The sequence below is a fragment of the Coregonus lavaretus genome, assembly GCF_964263955.1.
Source record: "Coregonus lavaretus genome assembly, chromosome: 16".
Classification (NCBI taxonomy): domain Eukaryota; kingdom Metazoa; phylum Chordata; class Actinopteri; order Salmoniformes; family Salmonidae; genus Coregonus; species Coregonus lavaretus.
In genome coordinates this window covers 48,100,754-48,112,300 of record NC_140003.1, presented here as the reverse complement: position 1 = coordinate 48,112,300, position 11,547 = coordinate 48,100,754, and the positions used below count along the sequence as shown (strand labels likewise).

General features: G+C 42.6%; 1 protein-coding gene across 1 annotated transcript; it reads right to left on the bottom strand.

The window, feature by feature from the left end:
* Nucleotides 1-390: 390 nt before the first annotated feature.
* Nucleotides 391-9,388, bottom strand: LOC311143874 (carboxypeptidase O-like; the record flags this gene model as incomplete). The annotated part of the gene is made up of 7 exons (XM_084179745.1): nt 391-581; nt 732-816; nt 919-1,121; nt 1,645-1,759; nt 2,233-2,343; nt 4,036-4,137; nt 9,302-9,388. 7 exons carry the CDS (start codon nt 9,386-9,388, stop codon nt 391-393), a joined length of 894 nt encoding a protein of 297 aa, XP_084035871.1.
* Between the last annotated feature and the right edge of the window lie 2,159 nt (nt 9,389-11,547).

Here is an 11,547-nt window from a genome sequence, read left to right as displayed (position 1 = left end):
AGTGTTACAGTTTGATGTCCAATGAAAGGACAGGGCATCTGGTGTGCCGTGTGGAGCAACACTGCCCCCTGGCGGCTAAACTGAGGTATTATACATTATTTCGATTTTACGGCTTCATTCTGGATGATGAAAGGTGAGAGGCCGGTCTCCAGGGATCATCGTCAATTAGTCTCTTCACGATTCCTTATGTCCTAGCCTCCTTCTCGAAACAGATTAGAAGAAGAGAACCTCAGACTATTTTGAGAAGGATCTGAGGAGAGGACACGAGGAATGGAGAAGACTAATTGTTGAAGAGCCATGAGCTACACAATGAAGCCAGCAGTGAGCCAGGACACTAGCACTGTGTTTCAGAGGACCGTGGTATCAGTAGCAGAGCTAGACAATGTCCCTTTAATAAAAGGTCTTATCATGGACGTATGTGATGATGGAGAGTGCTCCCACAAAGGCCTCTTCACACGCCGGCTGGATCTGGTACTCTGGCAGCAGGTGTCCAAACTGACCCTTGTCTCTCAGCTCAAAGGTGTAGGAGAACGGGATCCCAATGAGACGAGCCCAGTCTCTGGAAGTGCCAGAGTTAGGATCTGAAAAGGAGAGGGAAGGCTAATCTGCATGCCGATCTGGCCAGGTCAATATTTACATTTTTTTTTTACACTGACTTATAGGGTAATGAGAGAGTGAAGTTAGCTTTAAGAGGATATGATACAGTATGCTGTTAGGTGGGGCTGACTTACACAGGACTTGAGGCGAGGTTCCCATCCTGTAGTTCATCCCATGAACTGACTTCATGAGCTCTGCTGCAGCTTTACCCACTTTCACCTACATGAAAAGAGATTCCTATTAAATTGCTTAAAAACCTGGGACATCTGAGACACGCCGTAGGAACCCAGGAAAAAACAGAGACACGCCCCTACCCCTCACCAGTTCGTCATAGTTGGTGGCCTGTATCTGTGGGTGTCCGTAGGGCAGCAGTATTAGTTGTCCAGAGGAGTGGATGGTCAGGTAACAGAGGATCTCATCTGTCCTGCTCCCTACAAACTCTGTCACTGCCTGGGACTCCATCTGAGAGACAGCCCCAGTGCCACAGTAGTTGTCATGGCAGCAGTCAAATGATACCCCAATCACTAGGATAAAAAGAGGTGGACATGCATGGACTCTGTGTTATGAATAACAGTAATCTCTGAACTTGTGTTTCCGGTCAGCAACTGTTATGTAATGGTAACAGTCTGTCAAGAGAGAATATTATTACATCACAGTATAATCCGATGCATTTTCAGAATACCTTATCAGAGGATTAGATGCAAGCGTCATTTCCCAAAGTGTGAGTTGTGTTGAAACAATAACAGCACTTACAGTTGACCGGGGCAGCTCTAGCAGGGCAGACATTTGACGAACTGACTTGTTGGAAAGGTGGCATCCTATGACGTTGCCACGTTGAAAGTCACTGAGCTCTTCAGTAAGGCCATTCTACTGCCAATGTTTGTCTATGGAGATCGCACGGCTGTGTGCTCGATTTTATACACCTGTCAGCAACGGGTGTGGCTGAAATAGCCGAATCCACTAATTTGAAGGAATGTCCACATAATATAAATATATATATATTTATATTATCTGTTACACATGATATACTGTATATTGAACTCACACTTTTATTTAGCCAAGAATACACGTAGCCATCGATGTTCAGCACAGGAGTGACATAAAAATCCAAGTTTTGGAGCAGTTGGTTGATTTGCATGTCTGTTTTGTATGTCTGCAAAATCTGTTAAAAAGAGAGGTGTTTATTCGTTTCATAGGGTTTATAAACAGATATAGGTAAGCAGGTAGCTTAGTGGGTAAGAGCGTTGTACCAGTAACTGAAAGGTTGCTGGTTCTAATCCCCGTGCCGACTAGGTGAAAAATCTGTCGATGTGCCCTTGAGCAATGCACTTAACCCTAATTGCTCCTGTAAGTCGCTCTGGATAAGAGCGTCTGCTAAATGACTAAAAAATTTAATTAAAATAAATATGAAAAATGAATATATTCCTTCCCATCTCCATCCATCATGTTAAATAAATAGGTAATTTAGCAGACGCTCTTATCCAGAGCAACTTACAGGAGCAATTAGGGTTAAGTGCCTTGCTCAAGGGCACATCGACAGATTTTTCACCTAGTCGGCACGGGGATTAGAACCAGCAACCTTTCGGTTACTGGCACAACGCTCTAACCACTAAGCTACCTGTACAGGTCTCTTACCTCTTTGACGAACCACTGGCAGAAGGCCAGAGCGATCCACTCCCTAGCGTGGATCCCACAGTCCATCCAGATGCTCTTTTTAATCATCCCCTCTGGGTGCTGCAGACCAATCTGTCATGCAACAATGAAACAGAGAACATCTCCATGTTAACCCGTAGGTGCTGCAGACCAGCAATGAAACAGAGAACATCTCCATGTTAACCCGTAGGTGCTGCAGACCAGCAATGAAACAGAGAACATCTCCATGTTAACCCGTAGGTGCTGCAGACCAGCAATGAAACAGAGAACATCTCCATGTTAACCCATAGGTGCTGCAGACCAGCAATGAAACAGAACATCTCCATGTTAACCCATAGGTGCTGCAGACCAGCAATGAAACAGAGAACATCTCCATGTTAACCCGTAGGTGCTGCAGACCAGCAATGAAACAGAGAACATCTCCATGTTAACCCATAGGTGCTGCAGACCAATCTGTCAGGAAGCAATGAAACAGAAGAGCTACAAATCAGCTCAGTTGTTTTACTCTCGAAGTGAAGATAAATAGGTGTTTAGCTCGTCCGATCGCGCAGGCTTTGTTGTCCGTGACGTGACTGGCTTTCTTTTTTAGGAACTCAGGTTTTGATTTGGAAGGGGGTGGTAGTATTTACTGGGCACCGGTCTGCGACGCAAATGACGACTTCTTAATCAGAAGTGTCTAAAAATTGCGGGTATACCTTTAGTCGTGGGAAAAGTGTTTCGCGAAACAGTCACAGGCATGGGTCGGCAAATAACTTGCAATGTGAGTTAGTGTTATCCTGCTAGACGGAGACACCGTATACTGATCATTGGTCTCCAACCTTTTCATACATAAAATAAAAAAATTGACACGACGTGAGCTTCTCATTTATTTCTAGCTTTCAAATAGACACATTCTTCTCTTCTCCCCTGCAGATCTTCCCCAGGTCCTTAGTGGACAAAAGAAAGTAGTACGCTATGTGTTCTGTCAATATACCTGGTAAAATAATGGTTAATCAACTACCCTAAGTGGGGTCCTATAAAATCTGTGATATTTCCCCCAAAATCTTAGTTTTTCACTCAAAACTACAATTGTTCATAGACAAACAACGAAATTGGATGTTCTGAGTTCATGCCAATGGTTAAATCACATCAGAAAAGCATTTTTGTTTAGGTGTGGAAGGAAACTAACAAATAGACTTTTGAGTGAATTTCCAATTTAAATTGCGCATCTGGCCCTTTAATTAAACTAGTGAGTGAAGAACGTGTCGGTCCAGTGATATTTCTCTACTGCTGCTGCTCATTATATGGCAAAGTTTGCAAATCACAAATAATAGATACAAATGATATACTTACTCATGATATACTTCTGCCACGTAAGCCTGCTTTGCAGTTAACATTTAATTGAGAAGGTTTTGGGGAAAGTATTTCTGTCAACCCCACAAGACGGTAATGACATGAACTGGGCGACACACGGAGTTAGAAAGAAAAGCCCGCAGCAGACAGGCAGACAGGGGCAATATTTCTGGAAATTAATTGGCAGGTATTGTGTTAGGGTTGGCTTTTTTTAAGCCAATAGTGGCTAACCAGGGGTGGGATAATGTCAACGTTGCGTCGATTAGATAGTAGTTGGGAGTTTGCGGTGTCTTGTGAGATTTGTTTATGACAGTTTGTGGTGGAAGACGTGAAAATTGCAGGTACTTTCAGAATTGTTTGGCGAGCTACTCTGGTATCTCGCAATCCACCTGTTGGAGACCCCTGATCTAGAAGCAGGCCTACATTTGTGATGGCAGTGTGGGGTAGAGGTACCTTGAGGAATGTGATGTTCCTGCCCTCATAGGTCAGTCCGTAGACTGAGGAGGACACTACTCCTGGGTTCTCTGTCACCAACTGACCCATCCACTGGTAGATCTGAGGAGATGAACGACACAAAGGCCATTCTGATTAGACATCTCTTTCGCTCTCTCTCTCTCTCTCTCTCTCGCTCTCAAAATGGCAGAGACTCTACAAACTGCAATCTATACTCCCACATAGTTTATTGGTGATGTTTCGACCACTTAGGTCTACATCAGCTCTCTCTGAAGGGCATCTATTTCTTCATACAGGGAGTCGTTAACCTTAGGAAAGGGAGGTTTGATTATAATAACTAATACTTATTCTCTGTTACCTCATGCATGGGGTGGTACTTGGTGTAATCATAGCGCCATGGGGTCGCAGTCCCTTCATGCTCAACGCTGTAGTACAAGACATCATTTATTACAATCGTAAGATGACTGAAAGAGAGCTTAAAAGGCTGACATAACAATAGTAAAACTGCTTGATCACAGGGCAAAGAGCAAGTAGCTAGCAGGATATAAACTGACACAGTTAATATAAGATCCTGTTGCAGTGTATATGTTACATACAGATTAACTCACCTTTCTGTGGAACCATTACTTCCCTGTAGTAACAGAAATAATCCCAGTGTCTTTAACATTGTTCTGCCTCTTCTATACTGATCTGGCAGCAACACTGCCTGAGCTTCCTGAACCAAAGTGTCCGCTGTGTCACCTGAGCAATTAAGCAAAACTAGAAAAGTGTTGCCTACAGTGTCTGCCCGCAATTGAATTGTATGGATGCCCATCCAGATGGTAGGCCTACCGTTTGTTGCATTGGCTTTATTGGTCCTGATTCCTGTGACTAATCATTTTGGCTCGTTAAGCTCTGAATATCAGCTGCCCAACATTATCAGGAGTTGGGACATTCCACGAAAAGAGGGCTTTTTGCGTCCCTTTGATAATTTAAGTAGAAATTGTGCACCAATATTGAATTTTAAAATCCTTTTATATTAAATGAACTGTCCTTTAATATAGACTACAGTGGGGGGAAAAAAGTATTTAGTCAGCCACCAATTGTGCAAGTTCTCACACTTAAAAAGATGAGAGAGGCCTGTAATTTTCATCATAGGTACACGTCAACTATGACAGACAAATTGAGGAAAAAAAATTCCAGAAAATCACATTGTAGGATTTTGAATGAATTTATTTGCAAATTATGGTGGAAAATAAGTATTTGGTCACCTACAAACAAGCAAGATTTCTGTCTCTCACAGACCTGTATCTTCTTCTTTAAGAGGCTCCTCTGTCCTCCACTCGTTCCCTGTATTAATGGCAACTGTTTGAACTTGTTATCAGTATAAAAGACACCTGTCCACAACCTCAAACAGTCACACTCCAAACTCCACTATGGCCAAGACCAAAGAGCTGTCAAAGGACACCAGAAACAAAATTGTAGACCTGCACCAGGCTGGGAAGACTGAATCTGCAATAGGTAAGCAGCTTGGTTTGAAGAAATCAACTGTGGGAGCAATTATTAGGAAATGGAAGACATACAAGACCACTGATAATCTCCCTCGATCTGGGGCTCCACGCAAGATCTCACCCCGTGGGGTCAAAATGATCACAAGAACGGTGAGCAAAAATCCCAGAACCACACGGGGGGACCTAGTGAATGACCTGCAGAGAGCTGGGACCAAAGTAACAAAGCCTACCATCAGTAACACACTACGCCACCAGGGACTCAAATCCTGCAGTGCCAGACGTGTCCCCCTGCTTAAGCCAGTACATGTCCAGGCCAGTCTGAAGTTTGCTAGAGTGCATTTGGATGATCCAGAAGAGGATTGGGAGAATGTCATATGGTCAGATGAAACCAAAATATAACTTTTTGGTAAAAACTCAACTCGTTGTGTTTGGAGGACAAAGAATGCTGAGTTGCATCCAAAGAACACCATACCTACTGTGAAGCATGGGGGTGGAAACATCATGCTTTGGGGCTGTTTTTCTGCAAATGGACCAGGACGACTGATCCGTGTAAAGGAAAGAATGAATGGGGCCATGTATCATGAGATTTTGAGTGAAAACCTCCTTCCATCAGCAAGGGCATTGAAGATGAAACGTGGCTGGGTCTTTCAGCATGACAATGATCCCAAACACACCGCCCGGGCAACGAAGGAGTGGCTTCGTAAGAAGCATTTCAAGGTCCTGGAGTGGCCTAGCCAGTCTCCAGATCTCAACCCCATAGAAAATCTTTGGAGGGAGTTGAAAGTCCGTGTTGCCCAGCGACAGCCATCTTTTTAAGTGGGAGAACTTGCACAATTGGTGGCTGACTAAATACTTTTTTTCCCCACTGTATGTAAATGTGATATATATATATATATATTTTAATAAATTTGCGAACATTTCTAAAAACCGGTTTTTGCTTTGTCATTATGTGGTATTCTGTGTCGATTGATGAGAAGAAAAAAACAATTTAATCAATTTTAGAATACCACATGATGAAAATTACAGGCCTCTCTCATCTTTTTTAAGTGGGAGAACTTGCACAATTGGTGGCTGACTAAATACTTTTTTCCCCCACTGTAGTTTCACCATATTAAAATCAGTTCAGGTAACAGGGTTGACCTTAAAATGAGGGACAGACTTAAATTATATTTTGGGATTAAGTGGGTTGAAATGTTGCTAGAAGTGACACAGGGACATTTTAGGGCACTTTAGCACAGGGGCTTCGTTGTGATCCCCTTCATAATGAGAGCAGCAGATGCCTGCCTGCCAGGGTCTAGGTCTTTTGCACTGAAATAATCACTGCTGGCCCCATGTGATCACTACCATATCGTATCGCTGTTGAGGATGCTGAATTAACCATGTTTATTCGGCAACTGCGTCTGAAAGCGGGGGGAGGTCAGGAAATCCCAATGTGTCTGGATATTTTTGTTGGGGTATTTTTGCTGGAAAATGTTGGCCCAGACACTTTTACTTATGCCCTGCCACACAGCAATTTCTGCCTCTGCATTTTGAAGATTTTTATTTATTTATTCTACATGTAGTCTATATTAAAGGACAGTTCATTTAATATAAAAGGCTTTTAAAATTCAATATTGGTGCACAATTTCTACTTAAATTATCAAAGGGACGCAAAAGGCCCTATTTTCGTGGAATGTCCCAACTCCTGATAATGTTGGGCAGCTGATATTCAGAGCTTAACGAGCCAAAATGATTAGTCACAGGAATCAGGACCAATAAAGCCAATGCAACAAACGGTAGGCCTACCACCTGGATGGGCATCCATACAATTCAATTGCGGGCAGACACTGTAGGCAACACTTTTCTAGTTTTGCTTAATTGCTCAGGTGACACAGCGGACACTTTGGTTCAGGAAGCTCAGGCAGTGTTGCTGCCAGATCAGTATAGAAGAGGCAGAACAATGTTAAAGACACTGGGATTATTTCTGTTACTACAGGGAAGTAATGGTTCCACAGAAAGGTGAGTTAATCTGTATGTAACATATACACTGCAACAGGATCTTATATTAACTGTGTCAGTTTATATCCTGCTAGCTACTTGCTCTTTGCCCTGTGATCAAGCAGTTTTATTATTGTTATGTCAGCCTTTTAAGCTCTCTTTCAGTCATCTTACGATTGTAATAAATGATGTCTTGTACTACAGCGTTGAGCATGAAGGGACTGCGACCCCATGGCGCTATGATTACACCAAGTACCACCCCATGCATGAGTTATTATAATCAAACCTCCCTTTCCTAAGGTTAACGACTCTCTGTATGAAGAAATAGATGCCCTTCAGAGAGAGCTGATGTAGACCTAAGTGGTCGAAACATCACCAATAAACTATGTGGGAGCATAGATTGCAGTTTGCAGAGTCTCTGCCATTTTGAGAGAGAGAGAGAGAGAGAGAGAGAGAGCGAAAGAGATGTCTAATCAGAATGGCCTTTGTGTCGTTCATCTCCTCAGATCTATGCGCCAGGAGATTCTCCCGGCACTCTGTATTGGCTAACGAAGGTCAAAGAGTTTGGCCCACCACGCTCTTCGCGCGTTTGGGAGGAAGTCAGAGGAGGCTGGTGAGGGGAGGACTGCTCATAATAATGAATGGAATGGAGTAAATGGAATGGAATCAATAGGGCTGTGGCAGTCGTGACATTTTGTCAGCCCGTGATTGTCATGCAAAAACCTGCCGGTCTCACAGTAATTGACCATTCATTAACATAAACACGTTTAGCCTCTCCTGGCCTCCAAGCAGCTTATGCTTGCCTTTGGGACATCTACATAAAAAAAAAGTCTAATCAATTTAATATACACCATAACAATAAATCCATTATTTATTTTAGTCAGGTCTAAAGAAACATTATGATATGAAGAAAATGTATTTCAGATGAACAGAATATGAGTTGGCCTACTATATGTTATCTGTCTGTGCTCCAAGCCATAGGCTGGAGGCTTGTTCATTTAGCTGACAAGATATGCTTATAAGTCCCATGCCATTATTTTATATTATATGATTTTATAGTAAGAAGAATATAATTGAACTTAGCTGAATAAAATAGAAAGGATATTTTTTTCCCATTCTGGAGCAAGTGCTAATTTGAAGGCTATGTTGAGCGTAAATGTGATCATTTGAAACAGGTCCTATATACTAGATTTAGAGTTATTTGGCAACTTTAGTTGTTAATGATACAAACCTTAGAATGTCTTAGAAATCAAAACATATACGGGCTGCACGATGCAAGCTTGAGCTCTGTTCCTTGCCTCAGGCTGCACACGCTGTTCTCTCATCAAGGGATCATATTATCACCAATCAGACTATTCTCAATGTAATATTGTCTTTACTAATATGTTAAATTAGTTTTGATTTAGAATGGCCCATTATCAAATGGGCAGGAACAGGGGCAGGAGGAAAAAATACATGTCATCTGCCTACGCACTCGAATAGTGAATGGAGGCCGGTTTCTGGCCTGTTCGTTCAGGCTACTCCAGTTATTTCACTCCAGGCATCAACCACTGTTTGAGGAACATGCAGCCTCTCGCTGCCCGACAGGTGATATTCCGCCCAAACTCTGTATGCCATGGGCTCCCCAACCCTGTTCTTGCAGCTACCAAGTGCTTCATTTGGGAAACCAAGTAAAATATGTTCGGGAACATGGAAAGTAACATGTTTCCACAACAAAACATATTTCATTAAACTGTTGACACCTCCTCTCTCTGCGTGCTTGAGAAAGTAATGAAGGAGAGAGGGGAGGAAGTGGTTACCTGTAGGAAGTTGTCCATCTGCTGCAGCAGCTCCATGTCTATAGATGTTACCTGTAGGAAGTGGTCCATCTGCTGCATCAGCTCCATGTATATGTTACCTGTAGGAAGTGGTCCATCTGCTGCATCAGCTCCATGTATATGTTACCTGTAGGAAGTGGTCCATCTGCTGCATCAGCTCCATGTATATGTTACCTATAGGAAGTGGTCCATCTGCTGCAGCCTATGGATGTTCTTCTCTACTGAACATGAGTGGGATTTGAGGGATTTTAAGGGACTGGAACTCTGCGTCCAATGTCTCTATGGAGAATGAAGATTCTACACACAGAGAGTCAAACACAAAGCCGATTTAGTTAATTGCACATTACACACTGTCCCTGTCCCTCTGTAGAAAAACAATATGCCATTATGCTCTAGTATATACAGAACCATGCAAGGCAGGGAAAGGCAGCAGTGTTGTGCCTGCCAATATGTGTAGTGTCACTGTCAACACTGCCAGCTTCAATCTCACCCAGTGGTGCATGTGTAGTGTCACTGTCAACAGCTTCAATCTCACCCAGTGGTACATGTGTAGTGTCACTGTCAACAGCTTCAATCTCACCCAGTGGTGCATGTGTAGTGTCACTGTCAACAGCTTCAATCTCACCCAGTGGTACATGTGTAGTGTCACTGTCAACAGCTTCAATCTCACCCAGTGGTGCATGTGTAGTGTCACTGTCAACAGCATCAATCTCACCCAGTGGTGCATGTGTAGTGTCACTGTCAACAGCTTCAATCTCACCCAGTGGTGCATGTGTAGTGTCACTGTCAACAGCATCAATCTCACCCAGTGGTGCATGTGTAGTGTCACTGTCAACAGCTTCAATCTCACCCAGTGGTGCATGTGTAGTGTCACTGTCAACAGCTTCAATCTCACCCAGTGGTGCATGTTATGCTACACATGTGTTACTGTCAACAGCTTCAATCTCACCCAGTGGTGCATGTGTAGTGTCACTGTCAACAGCTTCAATCTCACCCAGTGGTGCATGTTATGCTACACATGTGTTACTGTCAACAGCTTCAATCTCACCCAGTGGTGCATGTGTAGTGTCACTGTCAACAGCTTCAATCTCACCCAGTGGTGCATGTGTAGTGTCACTGTCAACAGCTTCAATCTCACCCAGTGGTGCATGTGTAGTGTCTACAGATATAGAGTATACTCAGCTATACTCACAAATTACCATTGAGAATAATTAAATGATTGAACAATTCAGCGATCCGTCTTCATTCCTTTCATATTATTAGGTGTAGGGAAGGACCAGCCCAATATTGGACTAAAGGTTACATGTTCTGTTCAAAGGGTGAATTGGTTCTGGAAGCCAAAACAGAGAAATACTCCATCTAAACGTGAATCGATTCTCAATTGCCGTACGGTTCTAGAAACATAAAGCCCTCTACTTTCATATCACATCAATATATTTTCACAAATGCTAAATACACATTAACAGGTTTTAAAACAGTTGCAGACTACAGTATTTTTCAGTGACGACACGTTTGTGGCGTGCGCCTTCCGTTTACACACAGGTGTTCGGAAACGCAGATAGCTTTTTAGCACAGGTAGTCGACTCTGTCTTCCTTCTGTTTTCCGTAAACAAGCGCTGTAACATGAAGATAATATATATATATATGGGAACATTAACCCTATAAAGGTGTGTATCAATTTAACCTTTTTTAGTTTTTTGAAAATGATTTATTGCTGATAAATATGAAAGATAAGGTCCTTAAGCTTCCAAAACCGTACCGCAAGTGATGCGTGTTAATGTTCAGACCGAGCGTCGCAGCTCTTAACAAAACTCCCCCCGTACAGAAGACGCCTTCGTCCAATGACTCTTATGTGTAATGTGGTGGAACTGAGAGTCATGATCAACGGCTATCTCAGGAGAAGCAAAGAGTTGGAATACAAACTAAATATACAGTGAGCTCCAAAAGTATTGGGATAGTGACATGTCTTTTGTTGTTTTGGCTCTGTACTCCAGCACTTTGGATTTGAAATGATACAGTGACTCTATGAGGTTAAAGAGAAGACTGTCAGCTTTAATTTGTGGGTATTTTCATCCATATCAGGTGAATCGTTTCGAAATTACAGCACTTTTATGTACATAGTCCCCCCCCCATTTTAGGGGACCAAAAGTATTGGGACGAATTCACTTATGTGTATTAAAGTAATCAAAAGTTTAGTATTTGGTCTCATATTAACAGCACGCAATGAT